Below are 19915 nucleotides of genomic sequence, written 5' to 3'. Positions count from 1 at the left end.
CATTACATGGGGGAGCTCCCATTGAGGTGGTCCTAAAGATGTCACTATTGCACAGGTGTGCAGGTACCTTACACCATTCACCCGCAGCCACTTGAGAGAAAATGCCGTGGAACACAGAGCTCCTAAACCATTTGCCTACGAGATGCCATTCCCTGGCTCTGAGCAGCAGCCGACCCAGCCTGCAGGAGCCAGGCACTGTCCTCTCGGAGGTCATTTACTGCCAGAGGGGCATTTGCTGGCAGTTCTTTGCTGAAGACCTTTTAGGGGTGAGAAGGGGTGTTTGAGGAGGCAGCAGTGGCTTTGGCACAGGGATGCTGCCCTAACCCAGCCTGCGTGCGGTGCTCATCCTCCTGGCTGCTTCTTCACCAGCTGCTGTGGGATGTTCAGAGCTTTAACCTGCCCTAGGGGAGACTGAGATGAGCTCTTAGGCAGAAGCTCTTCCCTGGGAGGGTGCTGAGGCGCTGGCACAGGGTGCCCAGAGAAGCTGTGGCTGCCCCATCCCTGGCAGTGTTCAAGGGCAGGTTGGACACAGGGGCTTGGAGCAAGCTGCTCCAGTGGAAGGGGTCCCTGCCCGTGGCAGGGGTTGGGACTGGAGGAGCTTTAAGGTCGCTTCCAACCCAAACCATTCCATGATACCAAGAGGCTGCACCTTCAGAATGAATGCACCAACTTGCCCAGGAGGACAAAAGCTGGGTTGGTTGGGCCAGGGAGGTGCAGGAGGATATTCCTTGCTGCCCTGGTTATTTGTTCCAACCACCCAGACAGCACAACATGAGGTTACAGGAGACCCATGATGTGCTCTGCTTATCCCCTCACTGCTCCCTGCAGTGTTGCACTGGAGGCAGGTCGGCAGGAAGGATCCAGCACAGTGGTTCAGGAGAGGCACAGGGCTGGCAAAGCAGCTCCTTTCAAGGGCTGGGGTTTTCATTCAGCCCTTAGGCTCATTCCCAATTCCATTAATTTTAATTATTAATTCTATGCCCAGGAATTTTTCTTTAAATCATCCTCGTAATATCAGTGATTATGTGGGAAACAAGAAATACTTGAAGGAAGGGAGCCCATGCCTTCCTCAAAGCCAGCAGCATGCCTCATCCCTACCCGTATGGTTTAGTTTACAAGCCGATTTCACACACAAACACAGAATCAAAGCAGGAACACAACTTTTGATCATCCTACAGTGATGTTTACTCTCATTTCCTGCAGCCCCAGGTGACAAATCTGCCCTTTATATAGCAGAGGATGGTCGGTGCTATTAACAAAGTCAACCGGACACACTCAAAACTGACCGCAGCTCTTTGCATTGGTGGCTTGTACCAAACTAAGGAATGACAATTAGTAAGCAAGCAGTTGTAAAATGATAAGTATAAATGCAGAAATGGGTTCTTTTTCCTGAGCAGACCCGCTCCAAAGCATTTACAAGTAACTTTCTTACGTATGAACACTTCTGCCAAGAAGGAGGATGTTGGAGATTCAGCCCCTCCGAACACAAGGGCTTTTGTTCCCCCATTCTCTGAGTGCTGAAGAAGTTTAAGTCGCTTTCCTTTCTTTTTCTTCATTTAACTTTGCTGGCCCGCCAGCTGGGTGGAAGCCAGCGGGGTTATCCAGGCAGCCCTCACTGTGATGTATTTACAAGGGGAGTGCATCTAAGGTTTGTTTATTTCAGGATCCAAATTCAAACGGCTCGAACCATTTAACTAATTAAAGGGCAATCAGAAAATGCCATGAAACCAAACAAATCAGGAAAAGTCATGGAAACCATCAGCAATATTTAATGCAGAAATTCTCTTTGTTAGGGAACTGAGCTGAAAGAAAACAGCTGGATGGAGTTCAACCCTCTAAATTAAAAACCATCTAACAAGGTCTATAGGGATAACTCTTTCGGCTACATATTGGAAACCAGATTCACTTCTACCAAGTCCATGTAACAGCACTCAAAGCTAGAAAGGAAATTCCTCAGAACTGAGGTAGTTTCTAAGCATCAGCACATTTCCCAATGCCTCGCAAGGCAACTTCGCTATTTACAATCCATTTTTTCCCACACATAAATTGAGAATTTTCCCAATGTTATGGTTCCATGATTTAGCTTCTAAAGAAAAATAATCCAGCCAGAATCTCCCTACCTCTACTAACAGCATGTTTTAATAAATAACTGGCTACTTCTAGTAAAATTAAGCCTCCAGCATTGCTTATACCGGCCAAGAATACTCCTCCTTTATAGCTTTGCAGCAATTTGGTGTGAAAATATAAAAGTTGAATGTAATGCTGACCCTGAGCTAACAATAATGCTTCAATATAAAAATAGAAAATCATCCTTACAACACGAGGGTGGAACAGAGCACAGCCTCCCCCTCTGGATTGCTCCTCCGGCATCCAGCCAGACCCAAAGACTACCTAAAGCAAGAGGAGATGTGCAGAATGATTTTGAGTCTTTCCAAAGCCTTTTCTTGTTCTCCCTAAACTCTTTTAAAAGCTATTTCATCTCTTGTCTTAAAAAATATAGATTTCTTTTATCAATGAGTTGCTGCCATCCACCACAACACTGTTCCAACTGCAGAAGCGCAGGTAAGGAGAGGAGGGTGTCTCGGGTGATGCCGAAAAGCTGCAGTCAATTGGCTCCCAGGAAATCAAATACATGGAAAAGGAGGAGTTTCAGCCCTACCAGCTCCAACTCGGATTTGCCTGCACCAGTGCCACGGGGCACTGCTCACCTGCTCCTTCCCTTTTGTCCCCCATGGGAGAGGAAATCACAACTCTTGCACAAACCAATCCAACACCCCTCCCCTTCCCTCCCACTTCGCATCCCTCAAAACCAAACCAACACTAAGAGCCGAATCCAGCATTCACCTAACACATTTGCAGACGAGATACATGTTGGCATTTGGATCTGTGAGACGACAAGATGCTTCCAACTGAACAAGTTTAATGCCTTATTCCCAAGGGGGATGCACGTCAGGAACTGACCTACAGGAGTTACAGCTAATTGCAAGGATCCCGGGGGACAAACAACAACTCTTCCCAGTGTCTGAAGAACCGGAGCTCTCCGTAGTCTCTTCCAATTTCACCAAACCTCTTGTTTCTTTACAAGTACAACCTGCTCCTGGCATTAATGCCCTGTGCAAGCAGGCCACTTGGCACACTGACCAGCTCTGCCTTTGCCTCTTGTTATACCGCAGAATAAAGGCAAATCACTTCCACCTCTTTCCAGATAAGGCAACCAACATAATGTGGATAAATGGGAAGTTAACTACATGAAACACGTTTTCTGCTTGTTGGGCAGTTGGTTTTTCTTTCCCCCCATTAGATAACATGATAAATAAAACCTGCTTCTGTACAGATAGTTCTCATTTCGGAAACACAGACTTGTTACAGGCCAAGGAGACCCCAGGGCTCTTTCGTTTTTGTAGGAAACATGGTAAAATAAAATAAAATTAAAAAAAAAAAAAAAAAGAAAAGTGATAAAGACACAAATGCAGAGCTAACTACAGGCTTGTATATACATTTCTGTTATCCACCTCTCACATGGATTCTTGGTGAACGGGACAGACTGGTACCCCCCGGTCCTGTTATTCCCAGCATACCAAGGGGAAAAAAAAATAACCAGTATCTTAAAACCAGTGGCAACATAGTAAAAACTGTACACTGTTGTCCATTAACTTAAAAAGCCAAGTCCCTAGATGGTATAAAAGTGAAAGCAGGTGCCTTCTAACTTTGATAATAAAAGTCTTTCCCCCCCCACCCCTACGCTGCACAATTATCTCCATTGTCTTTGCACAGCCAAGAGGAAGATGCTAAGGAGCAAGGCCGCTTGTGATAGACTGCCCCGGGCAGCGGCAGAAGTGTTCGCGTTCTTATCGCTCTTGGTGGAGCTCCCGGTGACTTCGGTGGCGTTGAACTCGAACTCCGAGGAGCACTGCTGGGGCTCGCAGCCGCTGCCGCTCTCCTCCCCGCTGCTCTCCTCGCCTGTGGGCACAAACACGCGTGTTACCCTCCCGTGCGGGGCTGCGCGAGGCTTCGGGTAGGGGTGGGGAAAGGGGAGCAAGTTGGACTTGATGAGCTGGAGAAGAGAAGGATCCCTAAGGGGAGACCTGAGAGCAGCTCCAGTGCCTGAAGGGGCTGCAGGAAACCTGGAGAGGGGCTTGGGACAAGGGATGGAGGGACAGGCCAAGGGGAATGGCTTTAACCTGCCCGAGGGGAGACTGAGATGAGCTCTTAGGCAGAAGCTCTTCCCTGTGAGGGTGCTGAGGCGCTGGCACAGGGTGCCCAGAGAAGCTGTGGCTGCCCCATCCCATCCCTAGTAACATGCAAGGCCAGGTTGGATGGAGCTTAGAGCAACCTGATCTACTTGAAGATGAAGACAGGACAAGGGGTAATGGGTTCAAACTTGAACAGGGGAAGTTTAGATTGGATATAAGGAGGAAGTTCTTTCCTGTGAGGGTGGTGAGGCGCTGGAATGGGTTGCCCAGGGAAGCTGTGAATGCTCCATCCCTGGCAGTGTTCAGGGCCAGGATGGACAGAGCCTTGGGTGACATGGTTTACTGTGGGGTGTCCCTGCCCATGGCAGGGGGGTTGGAACTGGATGATCTTAAGGTCCTTTCCAACCCTAACTATTCTCTGATTCTATGTCCCTGTTTACTGCAGGGGAGGTGGGCTAGCTGACCTCTAAAGGTCCCTTCCAATCCAAACCCTGCTATGGAAACAACCCTCCTCATACACCCTGTCTTAGACACTTGCTCCCACCCTCTTTACTAACACACTTCCTCACAGCTGACGCTTATCCAGCTACCCCATGTCAGCCTGAAATCCAGATAATAAGGGAAAACAAGGAAAAGCAAAAGGCAAATAACAGCAAACATACTTATGTCAATGAAGTCGACATCATTCCCACTATAGGCATTCTTCAGCTTGTTGGTCATCACCCGCAGAGCCATGATTTGCCGGCGAATCACCATGTCTGGCTTGGTAATATCGACTTCCACCTCGGGGTTATTCACTTGACTTGCTAAGCCGTTCCCAGTCACCGCAAAGTCATACCTGCAAAGAAACCATTCCTGCTGGTACCAGAGCTAAGAATCCTCCCAGAGCCCTTCTCTGCTTTCTTACCCCTCCTTCCCTCCCTGCAGCCTGAACAACCTGTGGAATTAAACACGGGTTTCATACAGCCTGTGCCACAAAGGCAGGGGAAAGACAATTTTCTCCCCAACTTGAAAAGAGGAGGAGATCTGGGGTTTGCAATAATAATGGCTTACAATAGCATAAATCAGCTTGCTGCAGGCCACAGAGCAAAACAAGCTGCTGAGGTGCCCACGTAGGTGGCACTTTTGGGAAAACAACCTTTGGGGCTACAGTTATCCCAGAGAAACCTATAGTAACTGTTGGGGGCAAGAATATCATTCTGCCTTTGCATAATGGACCTTAACCACCAAGCTGGGGTATTAGACGTGTACTTCTCACCACGCAGCCATGAGATGCAATTTCCCTAATAACCCCAGCAGGAGAAACATCGGTGATGCTGAAGGTAATCTAACTATGGCAGAGAAGAGCTGAGCTGCTGGTCTGAAGAGTGCGGGCTTGGGTCTGATCACACCTGTGGCCTCTTGGCTTAAAAGAGAGGCTGAGCAACAAAACCCAACAGAATAAGTCTCCTGAAATGGGTATTTCATCTTATTGAGCAGGGATATGACACTTTTTCTCCCTCCTCCAATTACCTGACTTACACGAAAAATCATCATTTATGAGAAGAAAACATTTCTTTTCTTAGTTATGGTGCCAATAGCAGTACCATGGGAGAGAAAAGACTATCAACAGATCCTGGAGACCAGGCAATGAGTTACAAGCATACATCCAAAGGGCTCAAATGCTCCCCTGTATATGGAAAGGTTGTTTGTTACTACTGTAAGTGATGATGGTGGTTTTGTTATTATTTGTGATCAATATTATGTCTCAAAGTAGTCAGAGAGCCAAAAGAGAAACCAGAGCATGGAAGGCAACTGAACTTTGGGCTTACTGGAGCCACAGAGAAAAGGGGAACAGCAAAGCAAAACATCTTGCACAACCCACATAGGATGTCCAGCCTCCTCTCTGTGTCCTTGCCCCCTGCTGCCAAGTCTCCATCTCTCCTCCTTACTGGGGCCAGCTTTGCATGTACACTGGGGAGACCTGCTGTGAAAAGCCCTGTACAAGCTGCTGAACAAGCCCTCAGGGGGGCAGAGCCATTCATTTCTTGTTGCAGACACCCAAACCATCACCCTGGCCAAGCAAGGCAGCTTCAGGCACCCACAAAAGGGTGCAAAGTGGATGTGGGATGGCTCAGTCCTGTGCCCCAAAACTACCAGGGGTGAAACCTGCTATTACTTAGAAAAACTGCTGGAACAGCCTGGATGACTGATTTGTTGGGTGTTTTTTTTTTGTTTTAATGGAACATCTTGGATATTGCTTATTTCCTCAGTAAGCAAACAGAAAAAAAAACTTCTATTTCCAAACTCAAACTCCAACAGTTACATAAACCATATGACAGAAAACCTTTGGCTCATTCATGTGTTGGCAATTTCTTCCTTACAAGAAAAAAAAAATAAGGTTTGGAACTATTTTTCCATAAAAAGTGTGCATGGAAAGCACTGCCCCCCTCATGCCACTGACCTCTGCAGCGGAACAGAGGACATCTGACCAGCGTCCATCTCCCCTTGCTCAACTGGGCAACAACACGAGCATCCCCACTCTGCAGCCGTGATACAGGACTTTGTATAAATCACCTCCCCAAACCCATGAGCAACCACTAACAGGGAGGTTTAAGTCCGAGAGGAGATGCCATGTCTGGGTATCTATACTCAGCTCTCGCCTTTCAAATAAACCACCACGCAGAGCTTGGACAACCCTTTAGCTTGGTGCTCAAGCTCTCCCATCCACAAGAAAAAGAAGGGATAATGGCAGCGGCCTGTCTCAGGGGAGCTGGGATCACTCCTGTAGGAGAAGAGCACTTGGGGAAAGACTGGGGTGAGAGGGAGAGAGAGTTAAGCAGGGGCAGCAGCATGGCCAAACCTGCTCTTGGCACTCCCGTTCCAGCACTCATTCTCATTGACAGTGCCTACAGACATCTTTTCATCGTTGCAAATGTTGCCAGGGAGAGATGACCAAAACTTTTTGGCTTGCTTCAGCTTCTCTTTCACATCAGTAACCTATTAAATAAAAAAAAAAAAAAAAAGAAAGAAAACAGGACATAATCCAGAATACCAAACGCTCATTAAAAGTGAAGCCGGAAAGGTATTTTTTATCACAACAGACGTGTATAGGCCAGATCTTCAGGCTGCGTGTTTTGATGGTTGATTTACTTCTTTAATACAAAATTAAACACCGCTCCTCACACATTACTCATGAGCCAAGCCTTTAAAACAGGCCCTTTTCTGACATAGAAGCGCTGAGGTAATTCACGTCTAGAGCCATGGGCAGATTACACCCCTCCGAGAGCCGAGACAGCCAAGGAATATTAAGAAACCCTATAAATTACAAGTGGAAAATTACACGCCGCGGCACAGGGGTGCGAAGCAGGACCAGGCACTCACCAGCCGGTCCAAGCTCGTGCCGGCGGCTGTGGTTGGCCTCTCCTCCGGGTTGTAGGGCCTGAAGCGAGCACCGAAACCGCTTTCGGAGATGGAGCGCGCGGCCCGGCCCTGGGCAAGAGGTTTTGGCTGGCCGCATCCCTGGAAAACCTACACGAGAGAAGGAAAGGGTTTTATGAGGTGAGGTCACAAGAGCCTCCCTTCTGCACGCTCCCACCCAGCCCCTGCCTCAAATAATGCATCAGCTGTATACAGACTTGAAAAGGCATTAAAGAAATAACCCGTTGATGAGAACAGGGAAATAGAACACAGTGGATGAATAAACCAAAGCGTCCCCTTGGCCCATTTACCTTCTGGGACACCTGCATGCTGTTCTCCTGCATGTTCATGATGGCATCTGAAATCTTCACATCAATGGGGTCCATGACTGACTCGATATTGAAGGGACCCTCCAGCCTCTCTGCTACCAGCAGCATCGAATCTAACACAAAGAGAGAAATGAGGGATTTTAATGGAGGAGCTTCAAGACTAACAGGTAACAAGGACAACAGATGGAGCACACAGATGTTCACCACCACAGCGTTGCTTCTGACCAGCACACATAGAATCATAGAATCATAGAATAGTTAGGGTTGGAAAGGACCTTAAGATCATCCAGTTCCAACCCCCCTGCCATGGGCAGGGACACCTCACACTAAACCATATCACCCAAGGCCTCGTCCAACCTGGCCTTGAACACCACCAGGGATGGAGCATTCACAACCTCCCTGGGCAACCCATTCCAGTGCCTCAGCACCCTTACAGGAAAGAATTTCCTCCTTAGATCCAATCTAAACTTCCCCTGTTTAAGTTTGAACCCGTCACTCCTTGTCCTATCACTACAGTCTCTAATGAAGAGTCCGTCCCCAGCATCCCAGTTTGCTCCATTCCCAGAGCCATCACCAGGCACTTCCAGGCTGCCAGCCCCGAGCTACAGGCTCATATACATCAAAAGCCATGTTAAAGGAGAGAGAACCATCGCAGCCTGCCAACAGGCAGTCTGTAATCAGCTCCTCCCATTAGAACAAGCATTACTAACACCCTCCTCTCCACCCTCAGTTATTAAAGGATGTCTTGTGTCATTTGTTTTTCAAGACTGCTTTCAAAGCCACTGGCTTCCTCATGGTGCTCCTGAATGCAGGACACCAATGGGAAAGGGCTCAAGATGACCATCATTACCAGCTCTCCCTAATGGAAAGCTACAGGCTTTGCCATGCCTGGGGAAGCCAAGGGATTGCACGGACAATTTGCACCGGGGAGACTGCATGAGACCAGGGTAAATGCTGTTGCTATACATATATATACATACAGACACACACCCATATATCTCTCTGTATATACACACCTCATTGTGCACTGATGTCCTTGGCACACCTCTAGGCAAGGGGAGATGGAAAAGTCCCCCAGCCAACACTAGGTCATTCCTCCCGTGCCGACACGCACGTCCTCATCAGATACATCATTAAACCCAGCAGCTACTGAACATCCACTACTTCCTCTGGGAAATTATTATTGGCATTAAGGCTTTTGCTCTGCATTGCATTTAAGCCCTCTCTCTGGTTCTCCTCTAGAAGGTGCCTCCAGGTACACACCTCCTGCTAAGCACTCCCCTCTCCTTGCCCATCGCAACCTTTATTTCACATCAGTTTTCACCACGGTACCTCCACCCCAAAGCACACTGTTTGCTCGTCTCCTCTCCTGCATCACTTCATGATGCTCCGCACAAACTCATCGTTCCCCAGTTGCATTTAATTCTTCATTTTTTCCTAGCCTGTGTGATTTAGGAGGCCAGGGCACAGCCTGTTTCTTCACTCTGACCCTGAAGAAACCCTTTCCTGAGGAGCTCCTCCCCACTCCTGCTCCCTTCCATTAAGGAGAAATGGGCATTTCCCATTTCTGTTAATTTCTCTTGCAAAGTTTTTCTCATGATGTTTATCCTCCCAGTGCAGAAGGTACTTTCAACAAGCAGAAAACTGATGGGGGCTCTGGCTGTCTCTTAAAGCCCTATAAAGACATTCCATATACTGCACAATTTAGTAACAGCTCTGCCTTAGTGCCCAAGCCATGTTAAACTACACTAAAAAAAGCCATAAACTGACGACAAATAGAAAATTAAACTACTTTTGCATTTAAAATAGGTAATAATGGTAATGATAATAATGATAATAATAATTATTATTAATGTTATTCAAAACCCCATAAACTGCAGATACCTTCCCAGCCTGTAAACCCACTTTTTAAAGACAACCCAACTCAATATTGTGAACATTTGCTGGCTGTTGGTTAAAGGTCTATCAGCTGATCAACCCCATCCTAAGCCCCAAGGTGCTTAGGAGGAGCTGGAGCCCCCAGGAAGCCTCCTCATCCCGCAGGCACACAGCACCAGCATCAATGACAGAGCTGCTGCAGGGCATGGCTAGAATTTAGCCATCAGGGACTACAAACAGGTCTGAACTAAATGCATTAAAAAGAAGAAGGGGGGGGGGGGGGAGGGAAAGAAGGTAATAACAAATGAAACAAAGAGTCTTAGACTGTATTGTGGTGGGCTCCAATAAAGTGATGCTTCAAATCTCTGAGTAATGACTGCTAGCATGAATATACCATTGTGCCGGAGGGGAGAAAAATGCTTTTGATGTGCTACCAAATGGAGACTTTTTGTAAACAAGTGGAGCACAACTTAAATGTGTTCATCACTGTCAATGCTTTTGGGGGTTTTCACACGCATAAAGAACATCCCGGCCCGGCTTGGGGGAAGCTGCTCATTTCAGATAAAAATATTATGAGGGGACAGAGAATGAAACACACAAAAACGCAGAGTTTCAACCGAAACAGGAAAACCCGACCCAAAAATCATTCCATTTTGTCACTACTTCATTCTCCGAGCGGCCAGGAAAGGCCGCAGATCAATAAAGTGTTTGTGAAAGCCTGAAAGGAAACATAAACCCCAATTCTTCTGGCTGTTTGGCATCTTTGTAAACTTTGAGCCGGGCAGGCCATCCACAAGACCATGGGAATGTAGAGCGAATTGGGCCCTTTGTTAGCAGGGGTGCCATGGTGTTCCGTGTATCACAGCCCAGGAATGCAGCCTCCGCTTTGACTGCCCATAGAGAAAATGCATTCGGCCTCCAGCAGAGCTGCCAAAGCTGCCGAGGAAAGATAAGGAGAGTAATAATTGGAGCGGGGATTGATACTGGCAAGGAGGGCTAAAGGAAATAAACTTCCATTAGAAAGAAAGGAGGAGAAAGAAAAAAGGAAAAGGGGGGGGGGCTCCACCTCATCCACAGCTTTGATTCTGAAGGCATCCTGCAAGCTCCTACCTCCCACCAGGAGCTGGCTGGTGTCCCCACCACGGTCGTGGTAAGCAGTGATTCCCCCCCAGCAGCCACGTCTGACATCCATAAGGTTGGCTGGGGCTCAGGATAGTGCTGGCATCACAGCACACAAGAGGGGAGGCACGCTGCACCAACACCAGAAATGAAGCTTCCGTGCAACTCACCTCTCCCAGAGTGATTTTCCCGTTACTGGGAGAGAGTTGTTGATTACAAATATCAGTGATTTTTTTCCCGAGCTCTGGTGCAAAATAATTGCTATTTATAAGCCATAGTGAGGTGCTTCACAAAAAGGAAAGTCTGGCAGAGTGAAAAATGCACTGAGGCCATTTATTACAAACACACAGCATGACAAAGAGTGTTTCCTCCCTGTGATGGGGAGATGGAAGTGGATTTAAGGAGGGAAGCCCCCCCCCCCAACCCACACCACATAGCACCATCCCTTAAAGACCCTTTTCCTCCTGCATACATTTGTCCTTGCTACTGGCATTGAGACAATCCTTGGCAACAAAGCACCTCGCTCTCATGAAGGCAAGCAATTCTTTTGCATTGTGGCCCCAATAATCAGAAACCCACATCTTCAGCCTCACTGTCTGACTTGAAGAACAAAAGGCAGTTTTCAGTCTTAACCCCAAGATCTGATTTAAAAGGGGAGGGAAGGAGGGGGAAGACCTTGACCATTCATTAACAACAATCTTTTCTTAAAGGGGAAAAAAATGCTTTGCACACAAAGTCGCGCTCCAGATATGTATATAGAGAGCCTGAATTTGACATCTCCGAGCAGAATAAACCTTGGAGGGGAGGGGGGGAGATACATTTAAGAATAAAAATGATGAAAAGGCACTGGAGATTAACACTGTTCATTCAGGAGAGCTCCAACCTCTGCAACAGCTTGTTTGAAACAAAGTATACCCCTGTCTAATTGGGGTAATTGTGTCAGGAATAGAGGGCGAAATAATTCAAATAGCTAAATGGGAGAAAAGAGTACAATTCCCTCATTATTTCCCACACCATAACCTTAAATGGCACTTTCCAGAGGTAAGGAATTAAAAGTCTTCTTGTCCCAGAAAACCCCACAAACTTCACAACCGAGTTTGGAAAAGCTTTACATAAACGACTCACGTACAGACCCGCTAACACACACGTGAGCATTTCATACACACGTGCACCCATTCACATGTACTTGCAGCATGCGTTCCAAGTTCTCCCATTTAACTATCTTTAAATTATGTTGCTGTATTCCAAAGCGGGTTTTGACACACAATAAATCACTGCCATCGTTTAGCACTTCAACCCACTGAGCCCGTGCAGGTGGAGGGGGGTTTTCTTTGTTGGGGGGTGGGTTTGGAAGGGCAATTTGGGGTTTTCTTTATTGACTCATTTAAACCCTCCAGCCCCTACACGCAGGAGATGTGCGACACATGCCCTGCCCCAAACACCTGATCTATTTAATTTTACTTGCTCAAGGGGCAAACTGAGATAGAACCCACAAATCAGGACCTGGTCAGTTGTTCAACTAAAGATAAGGCAGCTTAAGTTCTTGGTGCACTGCAAGAACCAAGCAGATACTCCCAATAAATGTAATGAAGCTTAATACCATACTCAAGCGATGAATGGACAAGAATTCCCATGAGGAATTCCTCCCCTGGGGAGGAAGCCCTGCTAGAAGAAAGCTTTGCTTCCAACCTGGAATTGCAGTTATTTACATTGCCTTGTTTAATAATCTTCATTATTGCATGCAGTCGCTGATCAGTCTCGTGTGACAGGGCTCGCTGGCTTCCCCCAAGGTTCATTTTTAGCTGCATACCACCTACAGCAATTAGCTGCTTGTGCTTTTGTCTGGTTTCTGGCATTATGCCCTTCCCTTTCATGGGATTCCTCTTTTCTACTTGGACTAGATGTCTGCAAGTCTCCTGGCTTTGAGCTATTTCAGCAACAATTGTAGCTGAAATGCTTAATATTCTCATGAGAAAGAGGGCTGGGAGGAATGGAGGGGGGTGTCAGCCTCCCAGAGAACGACTTGGAAACCCAATTTAGTGTCACGTTGAACTCCCTGCATGGAATGCACAGGCAAAAAAAGGCCTTCTGAAAATAACACCCTGCACACGTCCAGTTGGTGCGGGCAAAGCAAAAAGCCAGTGTGCAAAACAAGTCCTAAGATTTAGATCTAGCCTGAAATGCCAATTGTCAGCAATTTCCCTTCTTTTTAATCTCCCAGCTCAATGAAAGGGGGAGACTTTCTAACAGCCTCTTTTTGCCATGTGCGGGACGGGAAGAGTACCACAGACAGTAGCAGCAGACACTTCACATGTGCACTTGATCACGCATTAACTGCAGTGAAGTGAGCGCTCCCAAAGGATGCCCGTTCACAGACAAATCAAGCCTCCTGGAAAAGGAGCCCAAATGAAAACATTTAACATTATCTATTGCCTGTGCCCCAAGACATGATGCATCATCGCTTCCTGAGCCAAGGTAGAATGTAACATTTCAGTCTAGATTTCGTGTATCCAATAATACCATTTCTAAACACAAAATTAAGAAAGAAGAGGAAGAAGATGGCAAAAACACTCACACAGCATCACGTAAACCAGCGTTCAAAAGGATGGCGGCCAAGCACCAATGAGCTGTTTAAAAACCAGATTCAGGCACAGGTCCCATTCAATGGTTTAATGTAAAACACAGGCCCACAGCTTTTCCCTAAGCTCCCCAGGAGCGGGGAGACTCCAGGCTGCTGAGCAAGAAAACTGGCTTCAGGAAGGACAGCTGATGGTGACAGGAATGTATAAGGAGCAGTATGGGAAAAACAGCTTGCACGCAGGCTTGGCCAAGCAAGAAGAGATACTCCAAGCCTACAAGCATGTGGCAGCTCCATCCTTCTAAAGCTTGCTGCAACAGAGATCAACTGGCACAAGAGCAGTCTCATTTATTTAGGAATGATTCTAGGTACTTGATTCTACATGCTTTTCCTTTAGATATTAGGAAAATCATATCCTAATATTATATCATATATATCCTAATAAAGAAATTCTTTATTGTGAGGGTGCTGAGGCGCTGGCACAGGGTGCCCAGAGAAGCTGTGGCTGCCCCATCCCTGGCAGTGTTCAAGGCCAGGTGGGACACAGGGGCTTGGAGCAAGCTGCTCTAGTGGAAGGGGTCCCTGCCCGTGGCAGGGGTTGGAGCTGGAGGAGCTTTGAGGTCCCTTCCAACACAAACCAATCTATGCTTGTAGAAAATGAACAGGAACGGCAAAAGGTGTGGAAGCAAAACACATACAGAGGTGTGGAAGGAAAAGATACCCATCACAGACACCTAAAAAACTCGCTATAGCTCAGCACAGCCACCCACAAAAGCCATTCAGGTGAGGGACGTGGCACCAGCACACACTGACATGAAGTTCTAACCCATATTGTCTTACCCATAAAGATATTCCACTCAGCGTCCAAGTCGCCTTGGTTGGCCAAGCAGCCTCTCATGACGTTAAAGCAGTAGTTGTAGCAGGGTTTCACCGACACCAGACCTCGGCAGTGGGGGCAGTACATCATTTTCAACAGCGCTCGTGTCCCCTGCGGCGTGGGGTTCACCTGTACGAGACAGAAAGGGGAAAGGAGAACAGAATTAGTCCTTGGTCAATACAGCAAAACCCCTATGCATTTACCCCAGCGTGGGTTGGAAAAGATCTGTGCAGAAGAGTTGCAATGTGGTCGGGCCCCCACCCTCTAGTCAGAGCTCCCCATTACGTGGTCCAGAGATCTGGGGAGCGGATGATGGGTTTGCAAATACACTGCAGTGCACCTTGTGCCTTGTGGGACCTGTACAAGGACAGGCACCCCGAGGGGGCACGCAGTGCTCGAGCAAAACGTGAGCAACCCAAAAGGCACGACGCAAGGCTGCATGATCCATGTGCTGCTGCAAACACACACTGAACACGATGACGCTGGGATGTCCTGGGGACAAAGCAGCCGACATGGGGTGCTTACCTCTGTCCCTGCACCAAACCCACCCAGTGAGCCTGCCTTCTCCTTGGCAATGCGGCTCTGCCCGGACAATTGCCCAGCAGGGCTCTCCGGCAGAGAGACCAGCTCCTTTATCTTACATTCTGCTCCCGCAACACAGCATTTACATGACACATACCCGGGTTCATTTACACTCAGCACTCATCATGCTAAGTAACACCATTCCCCACACCCAACCGAGGCGGCAGCTACAGCCAGCAGATGAGGACAAGCCGGGAGGACCCTCGAAGCCCATGTGCAACCCCTGGGCGTGCAAGCGGAGCTATCTGCAGCAGGCACGTCACCCCCTGAGCCCTCCACAGGGCTGTTTTCCAATGTGACTCATGGTCATTCACGTTTGATTCACTCCCTGGCCCAGCTTCAAAACATTCATTGAAACCATTTCCACCCAGCCGGTCTGAGGAGCATTAGCTCCAGCATCACGTACCAGTGCCGGCCACGTGGTGGGTCCATCTAAAGCACTGACGAGAGAAGCTCCCCGAAGAGCAAGTTTAAGTGTTAATTAGTCACACATGAAATGGAAAATTAAGATGCCATCAGAGATACACTGACAAAATAGAAGCGGTCTCTGGTGTTTAAAGCAAATGTGCTCAAGACTTCTTGTAAGGCATTTATGGAGAGCGCTGTAAATAGGTTACAATCCAAGACTGTGCTGAAGGAGGAGACACACACACAGCCCTCAGGAAGAGAGAAGTTATTCAATACAAACAGATGGAGATGGGGATGGCCTCCACATCTCATCTGCTGGAGGACTGAAATCAACTTCATGGCAGAGGACAACGGGACTGAATGGCGCAAAAGGAGACTCGAGATAGAAAGCTGTTTGTGGTGATGGAGTCTCACTCAGATGCTTCAGAGCATATATATATATATATATATATATATATATATATGTGTGTATCTCTCTCTCTGTGTATATATATATATATGCATATAAATATATTTGGAAGGCGCAGCAGGAGCAGGAGCCCCAGCAGAAAGCTCCCTATTGGGGCAGGGTAGCTTTAAAGCTGAGCTTAGTTCAAACACTGGGAAGAGCTCAAGCAACAGAAATCAGCTAAATCAGATGATTTATAGTTGGAAAACTGAAAACAGACAAATGTAAAGATATCATCTGCCATCCAGATGGTGCAGCCCTTGCATAACAAAAAAGTTGCAGGGGGAAGAGGGAACCAAATAACATATTCCACCCAGAGACAGAGCTCTGAAGGATGCCCCAGTTTAGCATCTTAGTCGTTTGTCTGATAAAAATCCCTTCCTCTGTCACTTGGTGGAAGGTGCCAGGACCTCCACACCTAGTCCTTATGGCTATGAGCAGATCCCAGCTATTCTAGCACTGCTGTTCCACATCCCCTTTGGATGGGATTTCCCCTGGAAAATGCACCAGCAGGTGCCAGAGCAGTTTGAAATGGGACAAGGACAAGAGACTTCCCCAACCCTATCATGGAAAGCTGTAGCCCTATGAAAGGGATTGCCGCACAGCAGTGACCCAGGAGGACCCTTCCCAGCTTAGGCTCCAAGCTTGCCCCATCAGTGCTGAGCGGCTGCAATCCTGCAGCATCCCCCCCCCCACCCCCCCCTTGATATTTCATAGGGGTTGATCTCTATGAATCCCAACAGATGCAGTGGAAACTGAAGCCGCTTTCCCACATTCCACAGCAGAGGACATGGGATGGTCACTTGGATTAGATCCTTTGAACAAAGACCCTGGATGATTTTAAAAGCAAATGGGTTTTGGCTTCCTTCCCCAGACAGGTTTGTGTCTCTGCTGCCCTACACAGAGCCGAGTAGAGAGTGATGGCAGAAGACAAACCCCAGCCAGCAGTGACCAAACCGAGCGCTCACTACTGATGGATGTAACCCACAGGGAAGCTGTCTGTAATAGTTGCAAGTGAAGAGGAAGACAAAAGGGAAATCCATCAGTGCAGCTCTGGCATTTGACGGTGTCAGGAAGCAACAGCAAGGTGCAAGGCAAGACCAACTCCAAGAGAGAGTTTTGGGGAAGATTAAGAGCAATTACACCCCATTACAATAGTGATAAATGCTTCATTGCTGCCTATCACTGCAATGAGAACCCTAGCCCTGGCAAGGGGCCCGGACCCGGTCCGGAGCAGCTCTGGATCTGTCAGTGGGATGTGCCATATGTTGCACTGGCAATTCTTCACAAGCTTTTCATGTTCCCTCTGCCACACCAGGTGCAAGCTCTTAACACACCATTGTGTGTAACAGTAAACCCAGATACGCTTTGTTCTGGGGTTGTGTTTATCTTGGAAAGCAACTCGAGTTCATTCAAACTCTACTCTAGAATGACCCTCAAAACCAAATAATCTCCTTTCTAATAAAGCAGAGTCCCAAAGAAAGCTTTATTTGCTGAAGAGGATTTACCCTGGTAGATTTGAGCGCAGGTAGTACTACCCTGCAGTGCACAGAGCCTGTAAAACCTTCTAATGGGAGTAAATGCACTCCAACCTCTTCCTTTTATCTTGAGAAATTTATCTGCTTTGCCTGGAGTTCCATGCCACTGCAGCAATCCATCACCCTGTGGTTTCATCATGTAAATTACAATTTGTCCAGATCTCTATGCTTTGTCAAACGTGAAGATTAAAAGCTGCTAACAGATGCGTTCTGGCACCAACCTTCACATTCTTATCAATCTTGCTCCTTAAAAATACAGATTTGCACACAACCTCCAAGAATTAAGTGAAAAGCAAACAATTTGAATGTCTCACATCATATTTATTGAGATATTCCCTGTGCTGGTCTCAGCTGGGATAGGTAATTCTCTTCCTAATACCTGCTGCAGTGCTGTGCTTTGGTTCTAGTCTGGGAATGATGCTGGTAACACACTGATGGTTCAGTTGCTGCTTGGTAGCACTTACCTTGAGCAAGGACTATTCAGTCTCACGTTCTGCCAGTGAGGGGAGGCACAAGAAGCCAGAAGGGAGCAGAGACAGGACACCTGACCCACGCTATCCAAAGGGATGTTCCATACCACAGCAAGTCATGCCCAAGATATAAAGTGGGGGGAGTTACCTGGAAAGGACCGACTGCTGCTCAAGTCAGGCTATGTACCGGTCAGCAGGTGCTGAGCAGTTGGATTGGGCATTGCTGCTGGCCAGTGTTTGTTTTCCCTTTCTCCTTTTAGTTTTACATTCTCTCCCCTTGTTATTTCCCCTTATCATTATTATTAGTAGTAGTATCATATTGTACTCTAGTTGCTAAACTGTTCTTATCTCAACCCGCTGGTTTTACATTCCACTGCGTTTAAACCACAACACCCCCACAGCTCACGCTGATGGGTGCAGGTAACAAGCATGCTCTTTTAAAAATAAGATGCTCTTGGTACAGTAGAATCTGGGTTTTGTTGGTACCTTGTCACACCCATCCCATGCCACAGTCTCCCGCAAGGGAAATGCTTTGCTTTACACCTTTTGCCTTTTCCAGCTCCTTGGCAATTGCATCTGGATTCATACATCCCGTAGAAACTCCACCATTAACATACGCAGCTATCAAGTGAAATGCCTTGTTAACAGCCTACCACAAAGCCACCAAAACTCAAAGTAAACCTGTCTTTGCAAGTTCAGAGAAGCAACCGGTTTCTTTATCCCCACTTCTTCCTAAGGCAAGGAACAGCTGAGGAAGGATGACAGAGCTCCAACCATGGATGGTCCTGCAGGGAGCTCCCACCAGCTGCCAGACAGCCAGAGCCACATTCTGTTCCCTCACTCTACCCTCAAGTTAACACTAAGAATGTTAATAACAACATTTAGAAACCTGTCAGCTTTACTTCCCCAGCTTGCACAACGGCAGCGTTGCCATGCCAGCAGCGCAGCCACCAAACCCCATAAAAATCCAGCAACTTGAAAATAAACTGTGGTGAAATTACTTTTGATTTATACTGTTTCCTTTGCAAAAATAAATACGTAAATGAAAATCAGGGTGACACTGGATACGGAAGACCAAAGGGATAACTTCTCAGTGGCATGGATTTCCTGACTTCCGAAGCTAACTCCAAAGCTGACTGAAGGGGCTGTGGGATGCTCCAGGTGAGATGCCCATTTAGACAAGTGTTCTGGGACCAACACAACCTTCCTTGCATCACTTCTTCCCTCCCTCGGTGTTGTGCAAGAGCATCATCTTGGCACACACTGGTCCAGACACTCGGCTCGCTGCAAAGCAGATCATCACTTGGGAGGCTCTTGGTTTGCTTCCCCACCCCAAATATTCCAATGAAAGTGTTTTGGAATTAACTACGCCTTTAACCAATTTTCTGGCCTGGTGCTAACACATGAATAATTTCAAAAGCATCTGGTTCAACCACACATTTGGGCCTCCAAAGCCTTGCACAAAGGAGCATATTTAGGAGGGGATTTTGGGAACTGTGCAGCTCTGTGCCTCGGTATTCACTGATGGTGACATCTGCTGCAGCTTTGTCTTGTGCAAGGAGTAGTTCAAGAGTGCATTTATGCTTCATTTCCTACTTACACCTTGTTTCCCCACATGATGTGACACTGCAAGAGGAATAGCAGAGCTCCTAAGAAGCACACCACCAGTCGCTCAACCTGCTCAGTCGTAATATTAACGTGTCAAAAGGGGAGCGAGTCTTGCTTGTCTCCCCCATCAGCACCCACAGCCCACGGGGAACAGAGGGGACCTCGGGGTGCCAAGTCAGCATCTCCTGCTCTGTGTCCCCAGGACCAACGTGCCTTTCACACAAAGCCTGTTCTCCAGTACCTGCCTCTCCCTGACCCAGACACCCTGCAAATACCCAGGAGCATTGTTTGCTTTAATGAGCAAACCAAGGAGAACATTTATCTTGGCAGCTACACCCAAAAACTTCCTTAGTTATCCCTTCACCATGCTCTCAAAATTAGCAGCAAAACCACAGAGTGGGACAGGAGGCAAGAAAGGAAAAACCACCCAACCAACAAAAAAAAGGGAAAATGAAATGGAAAACCAACCAACCAACAAAAAACCTTCC

General features: G+C 47.4%; 1 protein-coding gene across 2 annotated transcripts in view; it reads right to left on the bottom strand.

The window, feature by feature from the left end:
- Positions 1–2900: 2900 nt before the first annotated feature.
- The window catches only part of GPC4 (glypican 4), a 64052-nt gene continuing 47037 nt past the window's right edge, over positions 2901–19915 (bottom strand). For both annotated transcript variants that reach the window (XM_057404901.1, XM_057404902.1), the window contains exons 4-9: positions 14337–14502; positions 7904–8034; positions 7557–7703; positions 7036–7172; positions 4856–5031; positions 2901–3960 (exon numbers count right to left, since the gene is read on the bottom strand). In XM_057404901.1, the coding sequence (XP_057260884.1) occupies positions 3752–3960; positions 4856–5031; positions 7036–7172; positions 7557–7703; positions 7904–8034; positions 14337–14502 (966 nt within the window). In that variant the 3' untranslated portion in view covers positions 2901–3751. The remainder of the gene's footprint in view (positions 3961–4855; positions 5032–7035; positions 7173–7556; positions 7704–7903; positions 8035–14336; positions 14503–19915) is intronic.

The sequence above is a fragment of the Pezoporus wallicus genome, unplaced genomic scaffold, assembly GCF_028554395.1.
Source record: "Pezoporus wallicus isolate ANWC-B61680 ecotype Strahan unplaced genomic scaffold, APGP_CSIRO_Pwel_v1 contig_6217, whole genome shotgun sequence".
NCBI lineage: Eukaryota > Metazoa > Chordata > Aves > Psittaciformes > Psittacidae > Pezoporus > Pezoporus wallicus.
This window is presented reverse-complemented; position numbering and strand designations above follow the sequence as displayed.